Source organism: Phalaenopsis equestris, unplaced genomic scaffold (genome assembly GCF_001263595.1).
Source record: "Phalaenopsis equestris unplaced genomic scaffold, ASM126359v1 Scaffold000224, whole genome shotgun sequence".
NCBI classification, from domain to species: domain Eukaryota; kingdom Viridiplantae; phylum Streptophyta; class Magnoliopsida; order Asparagales; family Orchidaceae; genus Phalaenopsis; species Phalaenopsis equestris.
In genome coordinates, this window is record NW_018164666.1 from 4,858,814 (window position 1) to 4,871,122 (window position 12,309).

The 12,309-nt window shown below is 37.4% G+C and overlaps 1 protein-coding gene across 1 annotated transcript in view; it reads left to right on the top strand.

The window, feature by feature from the left end:
- LOC110023560 (WRKY transcription factor WRKY51-like) overlaps positions 1 to 672 on the top strand; it is a gene marked incomplete in the record, with an annotated part of 1,477 nt that extends 805 nt beyond the window's left edge. Inside the window, 3 exon segments of the mRNA XM_020723039.1 lie at positions 4 to 42; positions 135 to 260; positions 351 to 672. Coding sequence (XP_020578698.1) covers positions 4 to 42; positions 135 to 260; positions 351 to 510 — 325 coding nt within the window.
- Between the last annotated feature and the right edge of the window lie 11,637 nt (positions 673 to 12,309).

A 12,309-nucleotide genomic window follows, 5' to 3' on the forward strand; every position in this document is an offset into this window, starting at 1 on the left:
GTCCGCCGCTAACGGCGGCCGCTGCCACTGTTCCAAGCGCCGGTAAGCAGCTAAATCCCCATGAAAAAGCACATATAACTTCCTCCCGAGAGCGTTGTAAAAGCTTCCACGCTAACCTCGTCTAATTTCTGCAGAAAGAATCGCGTGAAGAGGACGATTCGGGTTCCTGCCATCAGCTCAAAAATGGCGGATATCCCGCCGGACGAATACTCATGGCGAAAGTATGGTCAGAAGCCGATCAAGGGCTCTCCATACCCGAGGTAAATTTAACCGTCCGATTCAAATCCATGCCGTGGCATCGCCACCAAAACCAAAATCCTAACCCTAATTCTGTGTATTCTTGCTCGCAGAGGCTACTACAAGTGCAGCAGCCTGCGTGGTTGTCCGGCCAGGAAGCACGTTGAGCGTGCGCCTGACGATCCCGCTATGCTAATCGTCACCTACGAGGGGGAGCACCGCCACTCCCAGCCGTCCGATGCAATCGTGTTCGACTCCCACCGCGAGATCTGAGCCGCCCGTTTTTCTCCTCCTCTCTCCCCACCGTCCGTTCCGCCTATGTAGTCTGTTCCCACTTTCCTCTCTCATACTTTCTTTTATTTTCTATTAGGCCTTTTTATTTACTAGTTTTTATCAATTTCCCTCTCCCGAGGGGGCCGATCTGTAAAATAGAAACAAGATGGGTAAAAGAAATGAGAAATTCATTTGAACTAATTTGACCGAACCGGTTTCGTTGTCGGTCCGCGCGTGGACGCTGCACTTTATTTATGAGTCGGATTTAATAGTGGTTTCGAATCCGTTTGTCAGCGAGTCAAAATATTCGGCTCCGTGGGACCCGATTAGTTGACCTTCGTGCCTGGCGCATGCTATTGAATTGAAAACAATCCTTTATGACTTAGCCGTTGAAAGTTAAATAGAATCATTTATTACATAACTGTCTCTGCCTTGCCCGGAGAACTATACCACAATTAATTGCTGCTGGGTCAGCTACTTTCAAGTCAAATATGTTACTTACACGTCAGCAAAATTTGTCCTGCCACTATAATGATTTAATGATTTTTTTTTTCTTTTAGAAAATATTACATGTAGATAATATGTGTCGTATTATGATGAATATTTCTATATATCATCATAACCATCCATCCATATTTTGTTTGTAAAGCAAATTGGATACTTTTTGTGACTTTGTTATTTCAAGTTTGGTTGCTATTTCATTTAAATTTAGTATTCATTAGATTTGCGGCATGGGGTGAGATATATAAAAAAAATTCCGAACAGAAGACTTTGAGCAAAGCGGGACAAGTCTTTGTTAATGCCATTAAATAGAATAATGGCCCCCATGACTTGACTAAATGGGCTGAATTAGTGATTGGTGGGGCTCACCACCGCATTTATTCCAACAAATCCGACAAGGCCCATTTAGGGTCGGGATCTGTGGGCATCACGAATGGGTAGGTAAATTGACTTGGGGCATGGATTCCTCCGTTAGTCTACACAAGGTTATCTTCTCCAATCCTTAATGGATTCCAATCAAAGCCATTGTGTCTTTCTTCGTTTTTTTTTCTTGTTTTTATTTTATTACAAGTGGGTGGACGTTGACACTTTTGACAGCCAATATAGTTCTAATAAATAGAAGCTGTAAGCAATTGTGGATGAATGATTCCAATCTTGGAAACTTTTGAGTCGTGAGGTCATATTGGGGCTTTGTTTATTTGGAATTGGCATCTGACTAACCCATCAGTTTGAAGAATCAATTGAGTGCACTCCTTGACTCTCTTCCTTGGACAAATGATAGTTTTCCATGATGTTGGGTTGAAATATTTTAAGAGCAGAGAGAGAAATTGTTATCTTTGCTTGACCGAGAATAGTTTAGAGCTAAGAAAACCGAGTGAACTGGGCAAGAAGTGGGTGCATGGCTTTTGATGTCACTCTCACTCTAAGTTCGAAGATTTTATTAGTCTAGTTTAGGGGTTGTATGGAAACTAAAGATATTTAAAGTTAGTTGGATTTAGTAAATTATGTAAATCTAGATTTAGTAAATTATTGAAGGTTTAAATTCTAAAAATTGTTTCACAATGTATTTAGTAAATTTATTTGTCTGACAAAAATGAGAAAACGTTGATCTTAAAGAGATCGAACGGTTCAGAACAGAGACGTACAAGAAAAGCTGGTCTGTCGCTAGAAGATTACAAGGCCAATTAAAGTGATCGAGTAAAGCTATATGTGCCAAGCCGACAGGGCCAAAGTTGACGGAGCATGAGTTTGACAAGAATACAACCAGATGGAGAGCTAAGCTTCCGCCGTTGTCTTTGAGCTTGACCTAATCCTTTGGTGATCGTCTCTTTCTTCGTTTTTCCTCGTTGAATTTCACTTTTTTGTGAAACCACTCATTCTTTTCGTGATATTGTGGCTGAGAGGTCTCATGAACAGGATAATGTTGTCTTCGCTTTGTCGTTTAAGGAGCAATTGGTTTATAGCTCTGCTTCAGGTCTACTCAAAACATTTACTTGGAAAAATGGTATGCCGACCATTTTTCTTCAAGATGATATTGACTTTATGGTGGAGCCGCTTAAGTTTATTTTGGTCGGTAAATTTTCTTCTGCTCACCCTAAAATGAAAGTGATTAGGAAGTTCTTTTTGGATATTAAAATTGCTGGTAAATAGAGTTTAGGTTTTCTTAATGGTAGGCATCTTATGATTAAACTTGAGCGTGAAGAAAACTATACGTCTGTGTTTTCAAGAAAGGTTTTACTTATTGAAAAATCCTATATGAAGATCTTAAAATGGACCCTGAATTTAATCCAAGAGAGGAATCTCCTATTGTTTCAATTTGGATTAAATTCCTGGGTTTGAAGCTTCATTTATATAACATGAAATTTCTTTATTCTACCTACAATTACGTGAGGCCTTTTGTGGCTAGAGTTTTGGTGGAAAGAGCTGTTACAACTAAATTTCATGATAGGGTGTGGATTGGTAAATGTGACCATGGATATTGGCAACATGTGGAATTAGTTTGTTCTTGATTACTGTACGCATTGTAGAATGTTAGGTCACCTCTATCATTCTTTCGATGTCACTCTCACTCAAAGCATGAAGATTTTTACTCTTCTAGTTTATGGGTTGTATGGAAACTAAAGATATTTAAAATTAGATGGATTTAGTAAATCTAGATTTAGTATATCCTTAAAGGGTTAAATCCTAAAAATTGTTTGAAGTCTTTAGTAAATTCACCTGTACGGCAAAAATGTGATAGTGTTGATCTTAAAGAGATATAACGATTCAGAAGGGAGACATACAACAAAAGCTGGCCCACTGCTAGAAAGATCACTAGGCTCATCAAATCAATCGAGTAAAGTCATATGAGCTGACAAAGCCAAAGTTGACCGAGCATGATATTGACAAGAATACGAACGGGGATACAAGCCCGAACCATTCAACTAGAGAATAAAAGTTCATCCGAGCCAATACGATAGCCTACCCACAAGTAGAGTCGATTCAAGAGAAGATCTAGTTCTATAATCATCAAAGATTAAGGATCAACAGCCCGTCCACATCAGCCAACTAACCCATACTGATCAAGATCAGGCAGTCGATCTGATCCTATCGAGTTGAAGCCAACATTTTACCTAGCCGGTTGAGCCAGAAAGTAGTTATACAACAAATTATACATGTAAGTTACCAAAAATATCATAGCACTGACCCCTTTAAAGCAATGAAAAAAAAGTAATGTCATCATTGCACCATTTCCTCGTTTATAAATTTTTAGCAAGAAGGACTTGAGGTCATCTTTTTAGAAACGAGGTCTATGGTTACTCCTATAGTTGAATGCCCTAAGCTCTCAAGTTGGAAACTCTTGGCAGGCGTCAAAACTCATTAGGCATGGTTTGTCATTAGGCATGGTTTGTCTCTGCTTTTATTTAAATTCTTCAAATCCTTTCAAAAATTTCAAATCTTTTCAAGTTCTTAAAATCAAATTTCAAATTATATACTTTTTTAAGCCCTTTATTGAGTTTTTTAATGACCCAAATCATTATATCTTTCAACTGGCCCCTTTTATTTTTGGTTTCATCCCCAACAAAGAGTTTAGATCATTCTAAATCTATATTTTTTGGTTCAAATTCTCTTTTTGTGTATTTATTGGATTTGTAAGGTTCCAGATTTATCTGAATCAAGGCCTTGGAAGTATAATTTACACTCTATGAGTAAACCTGGTTGTTTCACGAGCCCCGTGTGCTGATGTGCCGCTACCCATTTGGCATGTTCACTGTCTATTCTATGCTTTAGCAAGAAATTTGAAGGTAGTGGGAAGTTTCTATGAGATAACTTTCCTCCGTGACACCCTTTATTAGTCATCATTCAAGTGTAAGTAAAATTCCTTTAATTAAAAGTATTCTTAGGCATCTCATGATGTAATTAAACAAACGGGATACGTCCATTTTGGAGTGCTCTTAAACCAGGATAAACACACATATTTGGTTCGCTAGTTTGGGTATCTTATGTTGGTATTCTTTTGTGAATATTCGATTCAAGTTATCTCAATTCGATCTTGTGTGAACCTACACTTGACCTATCACATGAGGTTTATCGTACATATGTTCTCCACATTCTTTTTCAAAATTTGATTGTTTATTATTATCGTACATTCTTGTTTTTCGATTTCTTTATCCTATGTATCATTCACATGATTTGAAAGAAAAGATTTATATGAAAAAGGGAATTAAATGATGATAGGCAAGTTGGCGACTTTGAGTTTTTACAAAAAGAACCAAAACATGGAATTCATGCGAAAATGCAAAAACTCCCAGTTGTGCTCCAAGTGCTCCAACCTTACCCATATGTCTTTATTAGAGCTCATGTCCTTCTTAAGCCCCTGATTTTTTGCCCAATGAGGGGTTGATATCATGAGATCATTCCTGATAGCCACCAGACAACCTAAGTTTATCATCTTATCTATTGACTACTTTAAAAAGTGAGTGGAAGTTGAACTACTTGCCAATATTACTAAAGCCAATGTTAATTTGTCTAAAAGAAAAAATGTCTATCACTTTGGTCTCCATACAAAGATTAACACCGACAACTGGACTCAATTTTTTGGGAAGGTCTTCATATTCTTTTGCAAGGATCTCCACCTCTTAATAGTACACACAACTATGGCATATCCTCAATTGAACAGGCAAACAAATGTGAAAAATCAAACCAAACTCAAGGGGATAAAGGCTTAGCTCGAGAAACTTTGGGGCAGTGATTTGAAGGGCTTCACAACGTTCTATAGGCTTACCAAAACACATCACAAACTCTCAAATCGGTGAGACACTTTACAATTTATGCTTTGACACAGAGGCTGTCATCTCGGTAGACATTGGGGTCAGACCCTTGACTCAGATGAAAATGAGGAGAAGCTTTGACAACATCTGGACCTCCTCATGAAAATACATAGTATGGCCCATCCTAGGACTGCTTCCTATCACCAAAGGGTGGTCTGCCACTTCAACCAAAGAGTGAAAACTCAAACTACCCTTATTGGAGATCTTGGTTTACGCAATCTCGAAGCAGTTGGTCATGGCTCACAGCATAACAAGTTGTCCCCCTCTGAGAGGGGCCTTAAGTTATTGCTGACATGATTAAGTTAGGAAACTTCAAGCTCAAGGGTTTAGAAGAAAAGACCCTACCCCGAACCTTCAAGGCGAAGAATCTTCGCAAGTTCTTTAGTAACTGCACTCTAATTATGCAGCTTTCAGTCATGTTTGCATTGTTGTAATTCCATTTCTTAGTTGTTACATCTATCGTTTTCAGTGCTTTCTTTTTTTCTTTTTCATAATTATTGTATTCACATCTTGCATTATTGTATTGTATGCTTTATTTTCACATTAGAATCAATAAATTCCTTTTCTATTTAATGGATATGATTTTCTTTTTACTCTATATGAATAATACCTTCAGAAAATGTAACAGTTCACTTACGAGACAAATCAAGCTCTTGACCCTAGAAACACACAATTTTGGTTCTATCTTAGTTAGAGTACAATCAATCACAACGAGATTTGATTTGAACTCTTACGTATGGGTCAATGTAAAATGAGTCTCGCTTCGATACGCAACACTAGATATGCTAAAAGTACTTGGTGGATTTAACCCAACCTCTTCCACAAAGATTGATAAGCAAGCAAGACTCCAACCAACAACCTCAAACGGATCACAATCCATGGCTTAGTGAATACCCGACTTCTAATCTGCAGCCCTACAATCTGCCACCACCATTTTATGTCCCCAATGTTGTTATCAACATCTCAACAACAATATACTTCAATTATGTATCATCCAACTATCAAATCCATTTCTTCTAACAAATTCCACAAGTGAAAGGTATTAATATTAAACATAACAAAAATCCACAAGTGAAAGGTATTAATATTAAACATAACAAAAATCCAACATTAAAAATTTTAGTCAAACCTTGTAAAATTTAGGTTGAGCACGATGTAGCCCAACTGATTCAGGAAAAAATGAATTAATTTTGAGTCAACTGAAAAAAAATGACTTGATGATTTAATTATTATTTGATGAAAAACACACCGCAAATTATAAAATGTTAGCATATTTTTCTAAATCGCGTCTAAAATCAGAGGATAATGACACTAATCTATTAGAATATAAATATTTAACATGTTATTTCAATTTCAAATTTATAGAGGAACTACTGTAGCTAGGTTAAACTTCTTTTTTTTTTCTTACAACATTACATCTCATCATGCAATCTCACCCCACCATTCATAACAATCTCACACACAAAATTTGGCATTATATGTCAGAATTAAACCCACAATCGCCAGTTCTTCGAACACCCAACAGATATAACGTTCACAACAACATTATTACATAGAGCGTGTCTCTTTTAAGATCAACCGCATGTTAGGCTGGTGAATCATAAACAAATATATAATGATTTTTCATCATCAAATTAGACCACTCAATTATAAAATAGGCCACCACTTGAAAAAAAAAAAAAAAATTATATATCATGCTAGTAGAAGGATAAAAGCTTGAAGTTGCAAGAACAATTATCACTCGCTCACTTTCTAACCCCCACTAACTTATCCTTTTGTTTGTCTTCACTTGTTATCTTTTCAATTTGCACATCAACTATCTATTTATTTATTTCCATGAGCTAATAAAATTATGGGTGGATAATAAGTCCCATCTGGACAAAGTTAGCTGGAAGCCTCATCAAGATTAGTGCAATACACATGGAATGCAAAAAGCAGGCTCCTGGTAGGATTTCTATTGTTTATTTGTTCTCCTTAAAGTTGAATGACTAATGAATAAGCCAACATTAACAATTAGTATGACATGTTGACTTAATCATACTATAATTATTAATTTGTGGCTAATGAGCTGGATCCCACCGACTGTTATGGCTCTTTCCTTCTTCCCTTCATAGCTATTAGGAAAAATTAAACCAGATAATAGTAGAGATTAGAGCCACTAATATGCGTAATTAAGTTTGCTTGTTAGAATTGTCTTGGGTTTGTTAAATGGGTGAGGGCTTAAACAAGATTAAATGCGGTAATTAAATGCTATTAATTGCGCTACAATCTAATTAGTGGTTCTATTCAGAGATGGCTTATAAGCAGAACTGGTTTAATTTCGTTGGGCGATGGATTTTAAATTATGTTGGCAGAAATGGTTTAACTATTCAATTCTGAAATCCACTCTTTCATACATAGGAATGGTGCTTATGTGTGACATATGTAAATGCATAGGAATTGGGTGCTATATATGTAAATTCCCCAATTTAAAATCATTTTTTACTGAATTTCACGAGGTTAAATTTTACATATATTATGTACCTGAATATTCACAGTAGTAGGTGGAAGATAACATAAACTATTATACTTGTGTATAAATGATAAATAATGCTATTTCTCACAATTAAGCAAGTCGTTTATATAAGGTAACATACATTGTTTGTGTAGAATCAATTTCATGATGGAAGTTCAACGAGTTTTGAGATATAGGAGTTGTGTGTAAGAGATTATTTGTCGTATGTTTGGTTGCTCTTCTTTGAGGGGAGATGATTGGAGACCAGAAAAATCCGACAGATTTTAGTTTTGATGTTGAAAGTTGGAGTTGATGTCAACCTTATTGGTCATGGTATAGATTAGTGCTTTCATGACGGCAAACGATAAAGTCAGCATGCATCGACATTGGTGTTGATGAGGTAGATCGGCCTTGCAAGCATGGGGTACATCAATAACATGCATCATCTTTATATTTGGTGGTGAGCGTCAACAACATACATCATCTTATGAGACATGAAACGTAATAAAATTGATTGGTGTCAATAAAGTGAGATTATGATGGTTTAGAGATTGTAGTTACGTATTGATAGTTAAAAAATCATATTCTATTAATAATGGTTAGGTGATCATATTTTTTCAATGATGGACATTAAATCATTATTGAAAAATGATAATTATGTAATTGTAATCAGACAATAATGATTGACAGATCATATTCAAACAATGATAATTGGATGATAGTAATAAGACCTCTGTAGTCAAGCAATAATGAACGATTGGATGTTGTCAGATGATGATGGCTGGAAGATGATAATCTAATAATAGTATTTAAACGTTGAATCCTAAATTGTCTTTCAAGTAAAACAAATCTCGAGAGTTGGCGCCAAGAGAAGGAAACTAGGGGAGAGAAAGGAGGCCGACAAAGAATTTTTGAGAGAAGAGTCCTGAGGAAAGTCCCTTTATTCATCTTTAGCCTTCTATTTATATGAGGCTTTTTTACACAATTGCAGAATGAATGGAGTGATTATGGAAATCGCCCTTGATTATCGAAAAAAGACAACAATTTTTATAACTGCCCTTAATGCAGTCAATGCACTAATTTAATACAAGATTTGTATCATCTTTTAAGTTTGATATAAGTCACTAGCAGATCGATTCATTCTGCTCGGTCGACCAGAGCAACTTGTTACATGGTGAGAGCTCATGCCGCGGTAAAGTGAGTAGATAGACTAGTTGTGATCGAGCGCCCCTGAAGGAAGTTTGGGTAGCTGGGATCATGAGCATAGTACGTCGATTGAATCTTTTGATATCGTGGGTCTGCCGACCCGATAGAGCGGTTAGTTGTCGTCTTTAGCCTTATGTTTGCTTTGAGATCCTTGCTAGAAATTTTTACAATTACAAGTTTCAATTTCAGCTATACATCACATGGAAATATTTTATGAATCAAAATAGAATCAAAATAGATTCGATCTTAATCTAAACTGTTGATGGTTCTATTCAGTCAATGAGAATCACTCGTAAGGTATGATTGGCCACTCTACTAAGCAGTGGGCCATCTCAATGGGCCTCCACCATGTGGATGTGCTGTATGATTTCCATTAAAAGGGGCTTTTGAGTTTGGTCAACTATAGCATGACGTTCCATGTCGAACTTTTTCTTTTGTTTCAAGGTGCACAATTACATATGTTTTATAATTATATCTCTCCCAAGTACAAAAAATTCTAAGTTTCTATAAATATATTTGACATTACATGTGGAGAGGAAGGCCAATAAAGTATCCAAGATAGGATTTTGAGGCAAGAATTCTAATACTCCTATAGTTTCAGGGAAAATTATTAGGTGTGGTTATTCATATGTGTGGATAGACATTTAGATTCGAGCACGTCACTCTGTAAATTTGTATGGAGGCATGCTTAAATCTCAACAGTTTTCCGTACAACAAAAAGGTGACACTGCTAATGGATCATGAGGGATCATGAGGGCCACTTAACCCACCACCACCAAGGGATCATGAGGGCCACTTGACCCACCACCAAGGGACCCTGAGGGCCACGTGACCGACAAAGCGAAGTCATATGAGTCGAGCTGACAAGGCTAAAAATCGATGAAATCACAAGATAGGCAAGAGACAATAGGATGATACAAGCACATGTTATTTGGCTAGAAGTGAGAAAGAAATGACGTCTCAGCTGACCACTATAGAAAAGCCGAGTTGATGTAATAGTCTACCCTCCATTAGAACTGTTCTAAGAGAAGATCTGGTTCTCTTGTATCTCCAACAATACCAGAGGAGCACGAAGACTCCTCACCGGTTATTAAGGATCAATATTCTGACTAGATCAACGGGTCGGCCAACACCGACCAAGTTCAACTGAACGAGCATATCTCTCCAAATCGAAGCAAAATAGGCTTAATAGATTGAGACAGAAAATAGTTGGATGATAAACTCATATCCCCTTTAAAGTAGACGCAAAATTGCAATATCATTATTGTACCTTCTCCTCAATAACTAAGGGTAATATTTTATGAATAAAATACGACAGATTACTATTCATTCATCTCTGTCTCTATTTATCTTTCCTTACTTACGCTCTATTTCTTAAGCATGATTCACAAATAAATCGGAACTCAACATCCTAAAAGATGATGTGAGTGTGGATCATGCTATAAATAAGAAAAAGAGTAGCCCAAGGAGAGTAACCCCACAGCAAATACACTGACAATATAAAGTGTACGAGAGAGTTCTTGGCCCGGCAAATCAGGGAGATGAAGGATTAGAAGTTGGACGTCATTTGAGATGCACTAACCCAAAAGAGAGACTAGCGGCTCTTGGATGAAGAGACAATGTTCAACTGCAAAAGAGTCCCTACCACCTTAGAGAGGTAAGATGGCACTTAATACTTCAATAGTGTTGGGTGTTGTAAAATTTATCCTCTCGATAATGATTAGCTCATCTGTCGCAACTCTTTGAAAAGTAGAAGTTGAATCAGAAGCAGAATAAACAAAATCCACACCTTCTAAGCCTTCTGCAACCAAAACCACCTTAGTCACCAGTTGGCCCACCACTCTGATAGTTTCAGGATGATCGATCGAATGACCTTCTTCTTGGCCTCCTCAGAAACCACCATCGCCTCCCTTTCAACCTCGAGTCATCCGAGGCCTTCTAATATTCCTTAATTGTCTCTATGAAGGCGTCCAACTGTAACACCAGATTGACAATCTAGCTCAAGGTATTGGTGGATAGACAGTTGTTATCACTTGACTTTAGAGGCCTTCAATAACACTATGGTTGACAATTTTTGCTTCACTTTTATGGGGCTTGTCTAGATGAAACTGTTCAGATGTGCCATCCATGCATTAAGTAATGAAGACATAAGTGAGGTTTGTAGTATTTCATTATGTTCTCTAGTCCCAATGGTAGGAATTTGTTGACCAAAGAAAACAGGACAAACCCATTCAGGCCAACTCGAAAGGAGAACATATGAACGAAGAGGTTGACGAATCATGAGATTTCTAATTGTCGACAGTATATGACAAAAGTCGTGATGGGTGTGATAGAGTATGGCTTCCTTTGGTCTAGGATGATACCATAGTCAAAGAAGATGGAACAAAACTCTAAACATAATGGAACTTGGAAAGCAAATCGAAATTGATCTTTGTAGAACAAGAGATCATCAACATAAAAAGGAGTGCCTCGGTTGTGTTATCTGTCTACTTGAAGTTTGATTGTAGCATCGAAGACATGGGTATTTTGCAGCAGATCAATTTTGCTTCAAGACATTCAAGAATGGTTGCTCAGAGGAATCAATCTAGTGGAGAATATCAAGGAGCCATCAAAGCAAAGCACAGAACAGAAAAATGGGAAAAATAGAAAAGAAGGGAAAAGGTAGAGGAAATGTGATCTCAAGAACATCTCCCTTCATATATATATGTATATATATTTGATCTCACCATGGCGGAGGGGCTTTGGAATTTTAGGCATATGACGCGGGCTCTCAACTTGAGGCTAAAAAGCACATAGGAAATCAATATTTGGGCAACTGCCAAATATCGATTTTCTTTCAAATATATATATGTGTGTCTATATATATATATATATATACACATATATTAATTTCAAAAAGAAATCGTTATTTGGCCCAATTGGCACCAAATAACGCTTCCCCATTTGGGTCGAAACCTGGTGTGTTTTAATTGATCCAAAGGGTCTGCGCCACGGGATTCGAACCCCAGACCCGAGAGACTTACGCCGAAGGCCGCTCCAATGAGCCGAGAAGTGGAGCACGTATATATATATGGGCGTGCGCGCGCGCGCCGCAAGCCATGACCTGTTGGTCGGCAGGGTTCACTATAAGTCCCCTCAGGTCACAGGCTCGATCCCCCATGACGCGGGATTCTCGAATAGTTACGCACATGGCGCGGGCTCTCATCATGGGTCTTGATTAACCCTTTTGTTTTGTAACTCAATTGTTTTCTTAACATCTAAGGAGCAATAGATAACTCCTTTTTCTTA